At 36.0% G+C, this 16,470-nt stretch overlaps 1 protein-coding gene across 1 annotated transcript in view; it reads left to right on the top strand.

Moving 5' to 3' along the window:
- The window catches only part of LOC100371070 (isoamyl acetate-hydrolyzing esterase 1 homolog), a 33,415-nt gene that overhangs the window by 8,105 nt on the left and 8,840 nt on the right, over positions 1 to 16,470 (top strand). Inside the window, exons 3-4 of the mRNA XM_085494296.1 lie at positions 2,037 to 2,235; positions 2,356 to 2,464. Of these exons, the coding sequence (XP_085350422.1) occupies positions 2,037 to 2,235; positions 2,356 to 2,464 (308 nt within the window). The remainder of the gene's footprint in view (positions 1 to 2,036; positions 2,236 to 2,355; positions 2,465 to 16,470) is intronic.

Below are 16,470 nucleotides of genomic sequence, written 5' to 3'. Positions count from 1 at the left end.
GGCATCTATAGTTTTGCTTTGTTTGTATATTTACAGGAAGTGTGATGTTTACAACCGTGGATTTAGTGGTTATAACACTCACATGACAAGACATGGGCAAGGCATCTATAGTTTTGCTTTGTTTGTATATTTACAGGAAGTGTGATGTTTACAACCGTGGATTTAGTGGTTATAACACTCACATGACAAGACATGGGCAAGGCATCTATAGTTTTGCTTTGTTTGTATATTTACAGGAAGTGTGATGTTTACAACCGTGGATTTAGTGGTTATAACACTCACATGACAAGACATGGGCAAGGCATCTATAGTTTTGCTTTGTTTGTATATTTACAGGAAGTGTGATGTTTACAACCGTGGATTTAGTGGTTATAACACTCACATGACAAGACATGGGCAAGGCATCTATAGTTTTGCTTTGTTTGTATATTTACAGGAAGTGTGATGTTTACAACCGTGGATTTAGTGGTTATAACACTCACATGACAAGACATGGGCAAGGCATCTATAGTTTTGCTTTGTTTGTATATTTACAGGAAGTGTGATGTTTACAACCGTGGATTTAGTGGTTATAACACTCACATGACAAGACATGGGCAAGGCATCTATAGTTTTGCTTTGTTTGTATATTTACAGGAAGTGTGATGTTTACAACCGTGGATTTAGTGGTTATAACACTCACATGACAAGACATGGGCAAGGCATCTATAGTTTTGCTTTGTTTGTATATTTACAGGAAGTGTGATGTTTACAACCGTGGATTTAGTGGTTATAACACTCACATGACAAGACATGGGCAAGGCATCTATAGTTTTGCTTTGTTTGTATATTTACAGGAAGTGTGATGTTTACAACCGTGGATTTAGTGGTTATAACACTCACATGACAAGACATGGGCAAGGCATCTATAGTTTTGCTTTGTTTGTATATTTACAGGAAGTGTGATGTTTACAACCGTGGATTTAGTGGTTATAACACTCACATGACAAAACATGGGCAAGGCATCTATAGTTTTGCTTTGTTTGTATATTTACAGGAAGTGTGATGTTTACAACCGTGGATTTAGTGGTTATAACACTCACATGACAAGACATGGGCAAGGCATCTATAGTTTTGCTTTGTTTGTATATTTACAGGAAGTGTGATGTTTACAACCGTGGATTTAGTGGTTATAACACTCACATGACAAGACATGGGCAAGGCATCTATAGTTTTGCTTTGTTTGTATATTTACAGGAAGTGTGATGTTTACAACCGTGGATTTAGTGGTTATAACACTCACATGACAAGACATGGGCAAGGCATCTATAGTTTTGCTTTGTTTGTATATTTACAGGAAGTGTGATGTTTACAACCGTGGATTTAGTGGTTATAACACTCACATGACAAGACATGGGCAAGGCATCTATAGTTTTGCTTTGTTTGTATATTTACAGGAAGTGTGATGTTTACAACCATGGATTTAGTGGTTATAACACTCACATGACAAGACATGGGCAAGGCATCTATAGTTTTGCTTTGTTTGTATATTTACAGGAAGTGTGATGTTTACAACCGTGGATTTAGTGGTTATAACACTCACATGACAAGACATGGGCAAGGCATCTATAGTTTTGCTTTGTTTGTATATTTACAGGAAGTGTGATGTTTACAACCGTGGATTTAGTGGTTATAACACTCACATGACAAGACATGGGCAAGGCATCTATAGTTTTGCTTTGTTTGTATATTTACAGGAAGTGTGATGTTTACAACCGTGGATTTAGTGGTTATAACACTCACATGACAAAACATGGGCAAGGCATTTATAGTTTTGCTTTGTTTGTATATTTACAGGAAGTGTGATGTTTACAACCATGGATTTAGTGGTTATAACACTCACATAACAAGACATGGGCAAGGCATCTATAGTTTTGCTTTGTTTGTATATTTACAGGAAGTGTGATGTTTACAACCGTGGATTTAGTGGTTATAACACTCACATGACAAGACATGGGCAAGGCATCTATAGTTTTGCTTTGTTTGTATATTTACAGGAAGTGTGATGTTTACAACCGTGGATTTAGTGGTTATAACACTCACATGACAAAACAGATTTTACCAGAACTGATAACGAAAGGTATCTCACTAGAGGTCGCTGTGGTCGTTATATTCCTTGGTTCAAATGACGCTATACTTGAGGAGTGTTCACCAAAACAACACGTACCAGTGTTGGAATACAAGGCAAATCTAAAGGTAAGAATTAACTACCTGTTGTAACCATGGTGACACCCTGGTAGGACACCATTTTTGTTGTGTTTTTTGCTGTGAATCTCTGCTGACAATCTGTTTACTGATTGTTGATGTCACTGACAGGAAATGGCGCAGTATTTGTTGACAGTGAGTATACTAAGGGAAAAGATAATTCTGATAACACCACCACCGCTGGATGAAGAGAAATGGGAGAAGGAATGCACAGCTAAAGGTGAGGGCAATAAACCCCCTCCCTGTGTTTTAATGGTCTACCCCTAAAACAGTCTATTCATATCTATATTTATATGGATAATACCACAGAGGCATGGGAATGTCATGGGAATGACAATAATCACCTCCCTGTGTTCTAATGGTCTACCCCTAAATCAGTCTATTCATATCTATATTTATATGGATAATACCAAAGAGGCATGGGAATGACAATAATCACCTCCCTGTGTTCTAATGGTCTACCCCTAAATCAGTCTATTCATATCTATATTTATATGGATAATACCATAGAGGCATGGGTATGACAATAATCATCTCCCTGTGTTCTAATGGTCTACCCCTAAATCAGTCTATTCATATCTATATTTATATGGATAATACCAAAGAGGCATGGGAATGTCATGGGAATGACAATAATCACCTCCCTGTGTTTTAATGGTCTACCCCTAAATCAGTCTATTCTTATCTATATTTATATGGATAATACCATAGAGGCATGGGAATGTCATGGGAATGACAATAATCACCTCCCTGTGTTTTAATGGTCTACCCCTAAATCAGTCTATTCATATCTATATTTATATGGATAATACCAAAGAGGCATGGGAATGTCATGGGAATGACAATAATCACCTCCCTGTGTTTTAATGGTCTACCCCTAAATCAGTCTATTCTTATCTATATTCATATGGATAATACCAAAGAGGCATGGGAATGACAATAATCACCTCCCTGTGTTTTAATGGTCTACCCCTAAATCAGTCTATTCTTATCTATATTTATATGGATAATACCAAAGAGGCATGGGTATGTCATGGGAATGACAATAATCACCTCCCTGTGTTTTAATGGTCTACCCCTAAATCAGTCTATTCTTATCTATATTCATATGGATAATACCAAAGAGGCATGGGAATGACAATAATCACCTCCCTGTGTTTTAATGGTCTACCCCTAAATCAGTCTATTCATATCTATATTTATATGGATAATACCATAGAGGCATGGGAATGTCATGGGAATGACAATAATCACCTCCCTGTGTTTTAATGGTCTACCCCTAAATCAGTCTATTCATATCTATATTTATATGGATAATACCATAGAGGCATGGGAATGTCATGGGAATGACAATAATCACCTCCCTGTGTTTTAATGGTCTACCCCTAAATCAGTCTATTCATATCTATATTTATATGGATAATACCACAGAGGCATGGGAATGTCATGGGAATGACAATAATCACCTCCCTGTGTTTTAATGGTCTACCCCTAAATCAGTCTATTCATATCTATATTTATATGGATAATACCAAAGAGGCATGGGAATGTCATGGGAATGACAATAATCACCTCCCTGTGTTTTAATGGTCTACCCCTAAATCAGTCTATTCATATCTATATTTATATGGATAATACCAAAGAGGCATGGGAATGTCATGGGAATGACAATAATCATCTCCCTGTGTTCTAATGGTCTACCCCTAAATCAGTCTATTCATATCTATATTTATATGGATAATACCAAAGAGGCATGGGTATGTCATGGGAATGACAATAATCACCTCCCTGTGTTCTAATGGTCTACCCCTAAATCAGTCTATTCATATCTATATTTATATGGATAATACCAAAGAGGCATGGGTATGTCATGGGAATGACAATAATCACCTCCCTGTGTTTTAATGGTCTACCCCTAAATCAGTCTATTCATATCTATATTTATATGGATAATACCAAAGAGGCATGGGAATGTCATGGGAATGACAATAATCATCTCCCTGTGTTTTAATGGTCTACCCCTAAATCAGTCTATTCATATCTATATTTATATGGATAATACCACAGAGGCATGGGAATGTCATGGGAATGACAATAATCACCTCCCTGTGTTTTAATGGTCTACCCTTAAACCAGTCTATTCATATCTATATTTATATGGATAATACCAAAGAGGCATGGGAATGTCATGGGAATGACAATAATCACCTCCCTGTGTTTTAATGGTCTACCCTTAAACCAGTCTATTCATATCTATATTTATATGGATAATACCAAAGAGGCATGGGAATGTCATGGGAATGACAATAATCACCTCCCTGTGTTTTAATGGTCTACCCCTAAATCAGTCTATTCATATCTATATTTATATGGATAATACCAAAGAGGCATGGGTATGTCATGGGAATGACAATAATCACCTCCCTGTGTTTTAATGGTCTACCCTAAATCAGTCTATTCATATCTATATTTATATGGATAATACCAAAGAGGCATGGGAATGTCATGGGAATGACAATAATCACCTCCCTGTGTTTTAATGGTCTACCCCTAAATCAGTCTATTCATATCTATATTTATATGGATAATACCAAAGAGGCATGGGAATGTCATGGGAATGACAATAATCACCTCCCTGTGTTTTAATGGTCTACCCCTAAATCAGTCTATTCTTATCTATATTTATATGGATAATACCAAAGAGGCATGGGAATGTCATGGGAATGACAATAATCACCTCCCTGTGTTTTAATGGTCTACCCCTAAATCAGTCTATTCTTATCTATATTTATATGGATAATACCAAAGAGGCATGGGAATGTCATGGGAATGACAATAATCATCTCCCTGTGTTTTAATGGTCTACCCCTAAATCAGTCTATTCATATCTATATTTATATGGATAATACCAAAGAGGCATGGGAATGTCATGGGAATGACAATAATCACCTCCCTGTGTTTTAATGGTCTACCCCTAAACCAGTCTATTCTTATCTATATTTATATGGATAATACCAAAGAGGCATGGGAATGACAATAATCATCTCCCTGTGTTTTAATGGTCTACCCCTAAATCAGTCTATTCTTATCTATATTTATATGGATAATACCAAAGAGGCATGGGAATGTCATGGGAATGACAATAATCACCTCCCTGTGTTTTAATGGTCTACCCCTAAATCAGTCTATTCATATCTATATTTATATGGATAATACCAAAGAGGCATGGGTATGTCATGGGAATGACAATAATCACCTCCCTGTGTTTTAATGGTCTACCCCTAAATCAGTCTATTCATATCTATATTTATATGGATAATACCAAAGAGGCATGGGAATGTCATGGGAATGACAATAATCACCTCCCTGTGTTTTAATGGTCTACCCCTAAATCAGTCTATTCATATCTATATTTATATGGATAATACCAAAGAGGCATGGGAATGTCATGGGAATGACAATAATCACCTCCCTGTGTTTTAATGGTCTACCCCTAAATCAGTCTATTCTTATCTATATTTATATGGATAATACCAAAGAGGCATGGGAATGTCATGGGAATGACAATAATCACCTCCCTGTGTTTTAATGGTCTACCCCTAAATCAGTCTATTCTTATCTATATTTATATGGATAATACCAAAGAGGCATGGGAATGTCATGGGAATGACAATAATCACCTCCCTGTGTTTTAATGGTCTACCCCTAAATCAGTCTATTCTTATCTATATTTATATGGATAATACCAAAGAGGCATGGGAATGTCATGGGAATGACAATAATCACCTCCCTGTGTTCTAATGGTCTACCCCTAAATCAGTCTATTCATATCTATATTTATATGGATAATACCACAGAGGCATGGGAATGTCATGGGAATGACAATAATCACCTCCCTGTGTTTTAATGGTCTGCCCCTAAATCAGTCTATTCATATCTATATTTATATGGATAATACCAAAGAGGCATGGGAATGTCATGGGAATGACAATAATCATCTCCCTGTGTTTTAATGGTCTACCCCTAAATCAGTCTATTCATATCTATATTTATATGGATAATACCAAAGAGGCATGGGAATGTCATGGGAATGACAATAATCATCTCCCTGTGTTTTAATGGTCTGCCCCTAAATCAGTCTATTCTTATCTATATTTATATGGATAATACCAAAGAGGCATGGGAATGTCATGGGAATGACAATAATCACCTCCCTGTGTTCTAATGGTTTACCCCTAAATCAGTCTATTCATATCTATATTTATATGGATAATACCAAAGAGGCATGGGAATGACAATAATCACCTCCCTGTGTTTTAATGGTCTACCCCTAAATCAGTCTATTCATATCTATATTTATATGGATAATACCAAAGAGGCATGGGAATGACAATAATCATCTCCCTGTGTTCTAATGGTTTACCCCTAAATCAGTCTATTCATATCTATATTTATATGGATAATACCAAAGAGGCATGGGTATGTCATGGGAATGACAATAATCATCTCCCTGTGTTCTAATGGTCTACCCCTAAATCAGTCTATTCATATCTATATTTATATGGATAATACCAAAGAGGCATGGGAATGTCATGGGAATGACAATAATCATCTCCCTGTGTTTTAATGGTCTACCCCTAAATCAGTCTATTCATATCTATATTTATATGGATAATACCAAAGAGGCATGGGAATGTCATGGGAATGACAATAATCATCTCCCTGTGTTTTAATGGTCTACCCCTAAATCAGTCTATTCATATCTATATTTATATGGATAATACCAAAGAGGCATGGGAATGTCATGGGAATGACAATAATCATCTCCCTGTGTTTTAATGGTCTACCCCTAAATCAGTCTATTCATATCTATATTTATATGGATAATACCAAAGAGGCATGGGAATGTCATGGGAATGACAATAATCACCTCCCTGTGTTTTAATGGTCTACCCCTAAATCAGTCTATTCATATCTATATTTATATGGATAATACCATAGAGGCATGGGAATGTCATGGGAATGACAATAATCATCTCCCTATGTTTTAATGGTCTACCCCTAAATCAGTCTATTCATATCTATATTTATATGGATAATACCAAAGAGGCATGGGAATGTCATGGGAATGACAATAATCACCTCCCTATGTTTTAATGGTCTACCCCTAAATCAGTCTATTCATATCTATATTTATATGGATAATACCAAAGAGGCATGGGAATGTCATGGGAATGACAATAATCATCTCCCTGTGTTTTAATGGTCTACCCCTAAATCAGTCTATTCATATCTATATTTATATGGATAATACCAAAGAGGCATGGGAATGACAATAATCACCTCCCTGTGTTCTAATGGTCTACCCCTAAATCAGTCTATTCTTATCTATATTTATATGGATAATACCATAGAGGCATGGGAATGTCATGGGAATGACAATAATCACCTCCCTGTGTTTTAATGGTCTACCCCTAAATCAGTCTATTCATATCTATATTTATATGGATAATACCAAAGAGGCATGGGAATGTCATGGGAATGACAATAATCACCTCCCTGTGTTCTAATGGTCTACCCCTAAATCAGTCTATTCTTATCTATATTTATATGGATAATACCAAAGAGGCATGGGAATGTCATGGGAATGACAATAATCATCTCCCTGTGTTTTAATGGTCTACCCCTAAATCAGTCTATTCTTATCTATATTTATATGGATAATACCAAAGAGGCATGGGAATGTCATGGGAATGACAATAATCACCTCCCTGTGTTTTAATGGTCTACCCCTAAATCAGTCTATTCATATCTATATTTATATGGATAATACCAAAGAGGCATGGGAATGTCATGGGAATGACAATAATCATCTCCCTGTGTTTTAATGGTCTACCCCTAAATCAGTCTATTCATATCTATATTTATATGGATAATACCATAGAGGCATGGGAATGTCATGGGAATGACAATAATCACCTCCCTGTGTTCTAATGGTCTACCCCTAAATCAGTCTATTCATATCTATATTTATATGGATAATACCAAAGAGGCATGGGAATGTCATGGGAATGACAATAATCACCTCCCTGTGTTTTAATGGTCTACCCCTAAATCAGTCTATTCATATCTATATTTATATGGATAATACCGTAGAGGCATGGGAATGTCATGGGAATGACAATAATCACCTCCCTGTGTTTTAATGGTCTACCCCTAAATCAGTCTATTCATATCTATATTTATATGGATAATACCAAAGAGGCATGGGAATGTCATGGGAATGACAATAATCATCTCCCTGTGTTTTAATGGTCTACCCCTAAATCAGTCTATTCATATCTATATTTATATGGATAATACCATAGAGGCATGGGAATGTCATGGGAATGACAATAATCACCTCCCTGTGTTTTAATGGTCTACCCCTAAATCAGTCTATTCATATCTATATTTATATGGATAATACCGTAGAGGCATGGGAATGTCATGGGAATGACAATAATCACCTCCCTGTGTTTTAATGGTCTACCCCTAAATCAGTCTATTCATATCTATATTTATATGGATAATACCAAAGAGGCATGGGAATGTCATGGGAATGACAATAATCATCTCCCTGTGTTTTAATGGTCTACCCCTAAATCAGTCTATTCATATCTATATTTATATGGATAATACCATAGAGGCATGGGAATGTCATGGGAATGACAATAATCACCTCCCTGTGTTTTAATGGTCTACCCCTAAATCAGTCTATTCATATCTATATTTATATGGATAATACCATAGAGGCATGGGTATGTCATGGGAATGACAATAATCATCTCCCTGTGTTTTAATGGTCTACCCCTAAATCAGTCTATTCTTATCTATATTTATATGGATAATACCAAAGAGGCATGGGAATGTCATGGGAATGACAATAATCACCTCCCTGTGTTTTAATGGTCTACCCCTAAATCAGTCTATTCATATCTATATTTATATGGATAATACCAAAGAGGCATGGGAATGTCATGGGAATGACAATAATCACCTCCCTGTGTTTTAATGGTCTACCCCTAAATCAGTCTATTCTTATCTATATTTATATGGATAATACCAAAGAGGCATGGGAATGTCATGGGAATGACAATAATCACCTCCCTGTGTTTTAATGGTCTACCCCTAAATCAGTCTATTCTTATCTATATTTATATGGATAATACCAAAGAGGCATGGGAATGTCATGGAAATGACAATAATCACCTCCCTGTGTTTTAATGGTCTACCCCTAAATCAGTCTATTCTTATCTATATTTGTATGGATAATACCAAAGAGGCATGGGAATGTCATGGGAATGACAATAATCATCTCCCTGTGTTTTAATGGTCTACCCCTAAATCAGTCTATTCTTATCTATATTTATATGGATAATACCAAAGAGGCATGGGAATGTCATGGGAATGACAATAATCACCTCCCTGTGTTTTAATGGTCTACCCCTAAATCAGTCTATTCATATCTATATTTATATGGATAATACCAAAGAGGCATGGGAATGTCATGGGAATGACAATAATCATCTCCCTGTGTTTTAATGGTCTACCCCTAAATCAGTCTATTCATATCTATATTTATATGGATAATACCAAAGAGGCATGGGAATGTCATGGGAATGACAATAATCACCTCCCTGTGTTCTAATGGTCTACCCCTAAATCAGTCTATTCATATCTATATTTATATGGATAATACCATAGAGGCATGGGTATGTCATGGGAATGACAATAATCATCTCCCTGTGTTTTAATGGTCTACCCCTAAATCAGTCTATTCATATCTATATTTATATGGATAATACCAAAGAGGCATGGGAATGTCATGGGAATGACAATAATCATCTCCCTGTGTTTTAATGGTCTACCCCTAAATCAGTCTATTCTTATCTATATTTATATGGATAATACCAAAGAGGCATGGGAATGTCATGGGAATGACAATAATCACCTCCCTGTGTTTTAATGGTCTACCCCTAAATCAGTCTATTCTTATCTATATTTATATGGATAATACCAAAGAGGCATGGGAATGTCATGGGAATGACAATAATCACCTCGCTGTGTTTTAATGGTCTACCCCTAAATCAGTCTATTCTTATCTATATTTATATGGATAATACCAAAGAGGCATGGGAATGTCATGGGAATGACAATAATCACCTCCCTGTGTTTTAATGGTCTACCCCTAAATCAGTCTATTCTTATCTATATTTATATGGATAATACCAAAGAGGCATGGGAATGTCATGGGAATGACAATAATCACCTCCCTGTGTTCTAATGGTCTACCCCTAAATCAGTCTATTCATATCTATATTTATATGGATAATACCAAAGAGGCATGGGAATGTCATGGGAATGACAATAATCACCTCCCTGTGTTTTAATGGTCTACCCCTAAATCAGTCTATTCATATCTATATTTATATGGATAATACCAAAGAGGCATGGGAATGTCATGGGAATGACAATAATCATCTCCCTGTGTTTTAATGGTCTACCCCTAAATCAGTCTATTCATATCTATATTTATATGGATAATACCAAAGAGGCATGGGAATGTCATGGGAATGACAATAATCACCTCCCTGTGTTTTAATGGTCTACCCCTAAATCAGTCTATTCATATCTATATTTATATGGATAATACCAAAGAGGCATGGGAATGTCATGGGAATGACAATAATCATCTCCCTGTGTTTTAATGGTCTACCCCTAAATCAGTCTATTCATATCTATATTTATATGGATAATACCAAAGAGGCATGGGAATGTCATGGGAATGACAATAATCATCTCCCTGTGTTTTAATGGTCTACCCCTAAATCAGTCTATTCATATCTATATTTATATGGATAATACCAAAGAGGCATGGGAATGTCATAGGAATGACAATAATCACCTCCCTGTGTTCTAATGGTCTACCCCTAAATCAGTCTATTCATATCTATATTTATATGGATAATACCAAAGAGGCATGGGAATGTCATGGGAATGACAATAATCACCTCCCTGTGTTTTAATGGTCTACCCCTAAATCAGTCTATTCATATCTATATTTATATGGATAATACCAAAGAGGCATGGGAATGTCATGGGAATGACAATAATCATCTCCCTGTGTTTTAATGGTCTACCCCTAAATCAGTCTATTCATATCTATATTTATATGGATAATACCACAGAGGCATGGGAATGTCATGGGAATGACAATAATCACCTCCCTGTGTTTTAATGGTCTACCCCTAAACCAGTCTATTCATATCTATATTTATATGGATAATACCAAAGAGGCATGGGAATGTCATGGGAATGACAATAATCACCTCCCTGTGTTTTAATGGTCTACCCCTAAATCAGTCTATTCATATCTATATTTATATGGATAATACCAAAGAGGCATGGGAATGTCATGGGAATGACAATAATCATCTCCCTGTGTTTTAATGGTCTACCCCTAAATCAGTCTATTCATATCTATATTTATATGGATAATACCAAAGAGGCATGGGAATGTCATGGGAATGACAATAATCATCTCCCTGTGTTTTAATGGTCTACCCCTAAATCAGTCTATTCATATCTATATTTATATGGATAATACCAAAGAGGCATGGGAATGTCATGGGAATGACAATAATCATCTCCCTGTGTTTTAATGGTCTACCCCTAAATCAGTCTATTCATATCTATATTTATATGGATAATACCAAAGAGGCATGGGAATGTCATGGGAATGACAATAATCATCTCCCTGTGTTTTAATGGTCTACCCCTAAATCAGTCTATTCATATCTATATTTATATGGATAATACCAAAGAGGCATGGGAATGTCATGGGAATGACAATAATCACCTCCCTGTGTTTTAATGGTCTACCCCTAAATCAGTCTATTCATATCTATATTTATATGGATAATACCATAGAGGCATGGGAATGTCATGGGAATGACAATAATCACCTCCCTGTGTTTTAATGGTCTACCCCTAAATCAGTCTATTCATATCTATATTTATATGGATAATACCAAAGAGGCATGGGAATGTCATGGGAATGACAATAATCATCTCCCTGTGTTTTAATGGTCTACCCCTAAATCAGTCTATTCATATCTATATTTATATGGATAATACCAAAGAGGCATGGGAATGTCATGGGAATGACAATAATCATCTCCCTGTGTTTTAATGGTCTACCCCTAAATCAGTCTATTCATATCTATATTTATATGGATATAATACCAAAGAGGCATGGGAATGTCATGGGAATGACAATAATCACCTCCCTGTGTTTTAATGGTCTACCCCTAAACCAGTCTATTCATATCTATATTTATATGGATATAATACCAAAGAGGCATGGGAATGTCATGGGAATGACAATAATCACCTCCCTGTGTTTTAATGGTCTACCCCTAAATCAGTCTATTCATATCTATATTTATATGGATAATACCAAAGAGGCATGGGAATGTCATGGGAATGACAATAATCACCTCCCTGTGTTTTAATGGTCTACCCCTAAACCAGTCTATTCATATCTATATTTATATGGATATAATACCAAAGAGGCATGGGAATGTCATGGGAATGACAATAATCACCTCCCTGTGTTTTAATGGTCTACCCCAAAATCAGTCTATTCATATCTATATTTATATGGATAATACCAAAGAGGCATGGGAATGACAATAATCATCTCCCTGTGTTCTAATGGTCTACCCCTAAATCAGTCTATTCATATCTATATTTATATGGATAATACCAAAGAGGCATGGGAATGTCATGGGAATGACAATAATCATCTCCCTGTGTTCTAATGGTCTACCCCTAAATCAGTCTATTCATATCTATATTTATATGGATAATACCGTAGAGGCATGGGAATGTCATGGGAATGACAATAATCACCTCCCTGTGTTCTAATGGTCTACCCCTAAATCAGTCTATTCATATCTATATTTATATGGATAATGCCAAAGAGGCATGGGAATGTCATGGGAATGACAATAATCACCTCCCTGTGTTCTAATGGTCTACCCCTAAATCAGTCTATTCATATCTATATTTATATGGATAATACCATAGAGGCATGGGAATGTCATGGGAATGACAATAATCATCTCCCTGTGTTTTAATGGTCTACCCCTAAATCAGTCTATTCATATCTATATTTATATGGATAATGCCAAAGAGGCATGGGAATGTCATGGGAATGACAATAATCACCTCCCTGTGTTTTAATGGTCTACCCCTAAATCAGTCTATTCATATCTATATTTATATGGATAATACCAAAGAGGCATGGGAATGTCATGGGAATGACAATAATCACCTCCCTGTGTTTTAATGGTCTACCCCTAAATCAGTCTTTTCATATCTATATTTATATGGATAATACCACAGAGGCATGGGAATTGTCATGGGAATGACAATAATCACCTCCCTGTGTTTTAATGGTCTACCCCTAAACCAGTCTATTCATATCTATATTTATATGGATAATACCACAGAGGCATGGGAATTGTCATGGGAATGACAATAATCATCTCCCTGTGTTTTAATGGTCTACCCCTAAATCAGTCTATTCATATCTATATTTATATGGATAATACCACAGAGGCATGGGAATGTCATGGGAATGACAATAATCATCTCCCTGTGTTTTAATGGTCTACCCCTAAACCAGTCTATTCTTATCTATATTCATATGGATAATACCAAAGAGGCATGGGAATGACAATAATCATCTCCCTGTGTTTTAATGGTCTACCCCTAAATCAGTCTATTCTTATCTATATTTATATGGATAATACCAAAGAGGCATGGGAATGTCATGGGAATGACAATAATCACCTCCCTGTGTTTTAATGGTCTACCCCTAAATCAGTCTATTCATATCTATATTTATATGGATAATACCACAGAGGCATGGGAATGTCATGGGAATGACAATAATCACCTCCCTGTGTTCTAATGGTCTACCCCTAAATCAGTCTATTCTTATCTATATTTATATGGATAATACCAAAGAGGCATGGGAATGTCATGGGAATGACAATAATCATCTCCCTGTGTTTTAATGGTCTACCCCTAAATCAGTCTATTCATATCTATATTTATATGGATAATACCACAGAGGCATGGGAATGTCATGGGAATGACAATAATCACCTCCCTGTGTTCTAATGGTCTACCCCTAAATCAGTCTATTCTTATCTATATTTATATGGATAATACCACAGAGGCATGGGAATGTCATGGGAATGACAATAATCACCTCCCTGTGTTCTAATGGTCTACCCCTAAATCAGTCTATTCTTATCTATATTTATATGGATAATACCAAAGAGGCATGGGAATGTCATGGGAATGACAATAATCATCTCCCTGTGTTTTAATGGTCTACCCCTAAATCAGTCTATTCTTATCTATATTTATATGGATAATACCAAAGAGGCATGGGAATGTCATGGGAATGACAATAATCACCTCCCTGTGTTTTAATGGTCTACCCCTAAATCAGTCTATTCATATCTATATTTATATGGATAATACCACAGAGGCATGGGAATGTCATGGGAATGACAATAATCATCTCCCTGTGTTTTAATGGTCTACCCCTAAATCAGTCTATTCATATCTATATTTATATGGATAATACCACAGAGGCATGGGAATGTCATGGGAATGACAATAATCATCTCCCTGTGTTTTAATGGTCTACCCCTAAACCAGTCTATTCTTATCTATATTCATATGGATAATACCAAAGAGGCATGGGAATGACAGTAATCATCTCCCTGTGTTTTAATGGTCTACCCCTAAATCAGTCTATTCATATCTATATTTATATGGATAATACCATAGAGGCATGGGAATGACAATAATCACCTCCCTGTGTTTTAATGGTCTACCCCTAAATCAGTCTATTCATATCTATATTTATATGGATAATTCCAAAGAGGCATGGGAATGACAATAATCACCTCTCTGTGTTTTAATGGTCTACCCCTAAATCAGTCTATTCATATCTATATTTATATGGATAATACCAAAGAGGCATGGGAATGTCATGGGAATGACAATAATCACCTCCCTGTGTTTTAATGGTCTACCCCTAAATCAGTCTATTCATATCTATATTTATATGGATAATTCCAAAGAGGCATGGGAATGACAATAATCACCTCCCTGTGTTTTAATGGTCTACCCCTAAATCAGTCTATTCATATCTATATTTATATGGATATAATACCAAAGAGGCATGGGAATGTCATGGGAATGACAATAATCATCTCCCTGTGTTTTAATGGTCTACCCCTAAATCAGTCTATTCATATCTATATTTATATGGATATAATACCAAAGAGGCATGGGAATGTCATGGGAATGACAATAATCATCTCCCTGTGTTCTAATGGTCTACCCCTAAATCAGTCTATTCATATCTATATTTATATGGATAATACCATAGAGGCATGGGAATGTCATGGGAATGACAATAATCATCTCCCTGTGTTTTAATGGTCTACCCCTAAATCAGTCTATTCATATCTATATTTATATGGATATAATACCAAAGAGGCATGGGAATGTCATGGGAATGACAATAATCATCTCCCTGTGTTCTAATGGTCTACCCCTAAATCAGTCTATTCATATCTATATTTATATGGATAATACCAAAGAGGCATGGGAATGTCATGGGAATGACAATAATCATCTCCCTGTGTTTTATTGGTCTACCCCTAAATCAGTCTATTCATATCTATATTTATATGGATATAATACCAAAGAGGCATGGGAATGTCATGGGAATGACAATAATCATCTCCCTGTGTTCTAATGGTCTACCCCTAAATCAGTCTATTCATATCTATATTTATATGGATAATACCGTAGAGGCATGGGTATGTCATGGGAATGACAATAATCACCTCCCTGTGTTTTAATGGTCTACCCCTAAACCAGTCTATTCTTATCTATATTCATATGGATAATACCAAAGAGGCATGGGAATGACAATAATCACCTCCCTGTGTTTTAATGGTCTACCCCTAAATCAGTCTATTCATATCTATATTTATATGGATAATACCATAGAGGCATGGGTATGTCATGGGAATGACAATAATCACCTCCCTGTGTTTTAATGGTCTACCCCTAAATCAGTCTATT

This window comes from Saccoglossus kowalevskii, chromosome 20 (genome assembly GCF_978046115.1).
Source record: "Saccoglossus kowalevskii chromosome 20, keSacKowa6.1, whole genome shotgun sequence".
Taxonomy (NCBI): Eukaryota; Metazoa; Hemichordata; class Enteropneusta; family Harrimaniidae; genus Saccoglossus; species Saccoglossus kowalevskii.
The sequence above is the reverse complement of the archived record's forward strand: the minus strand, read 5'-3'. Positions and strand labels throughout refer to the sequence as shown.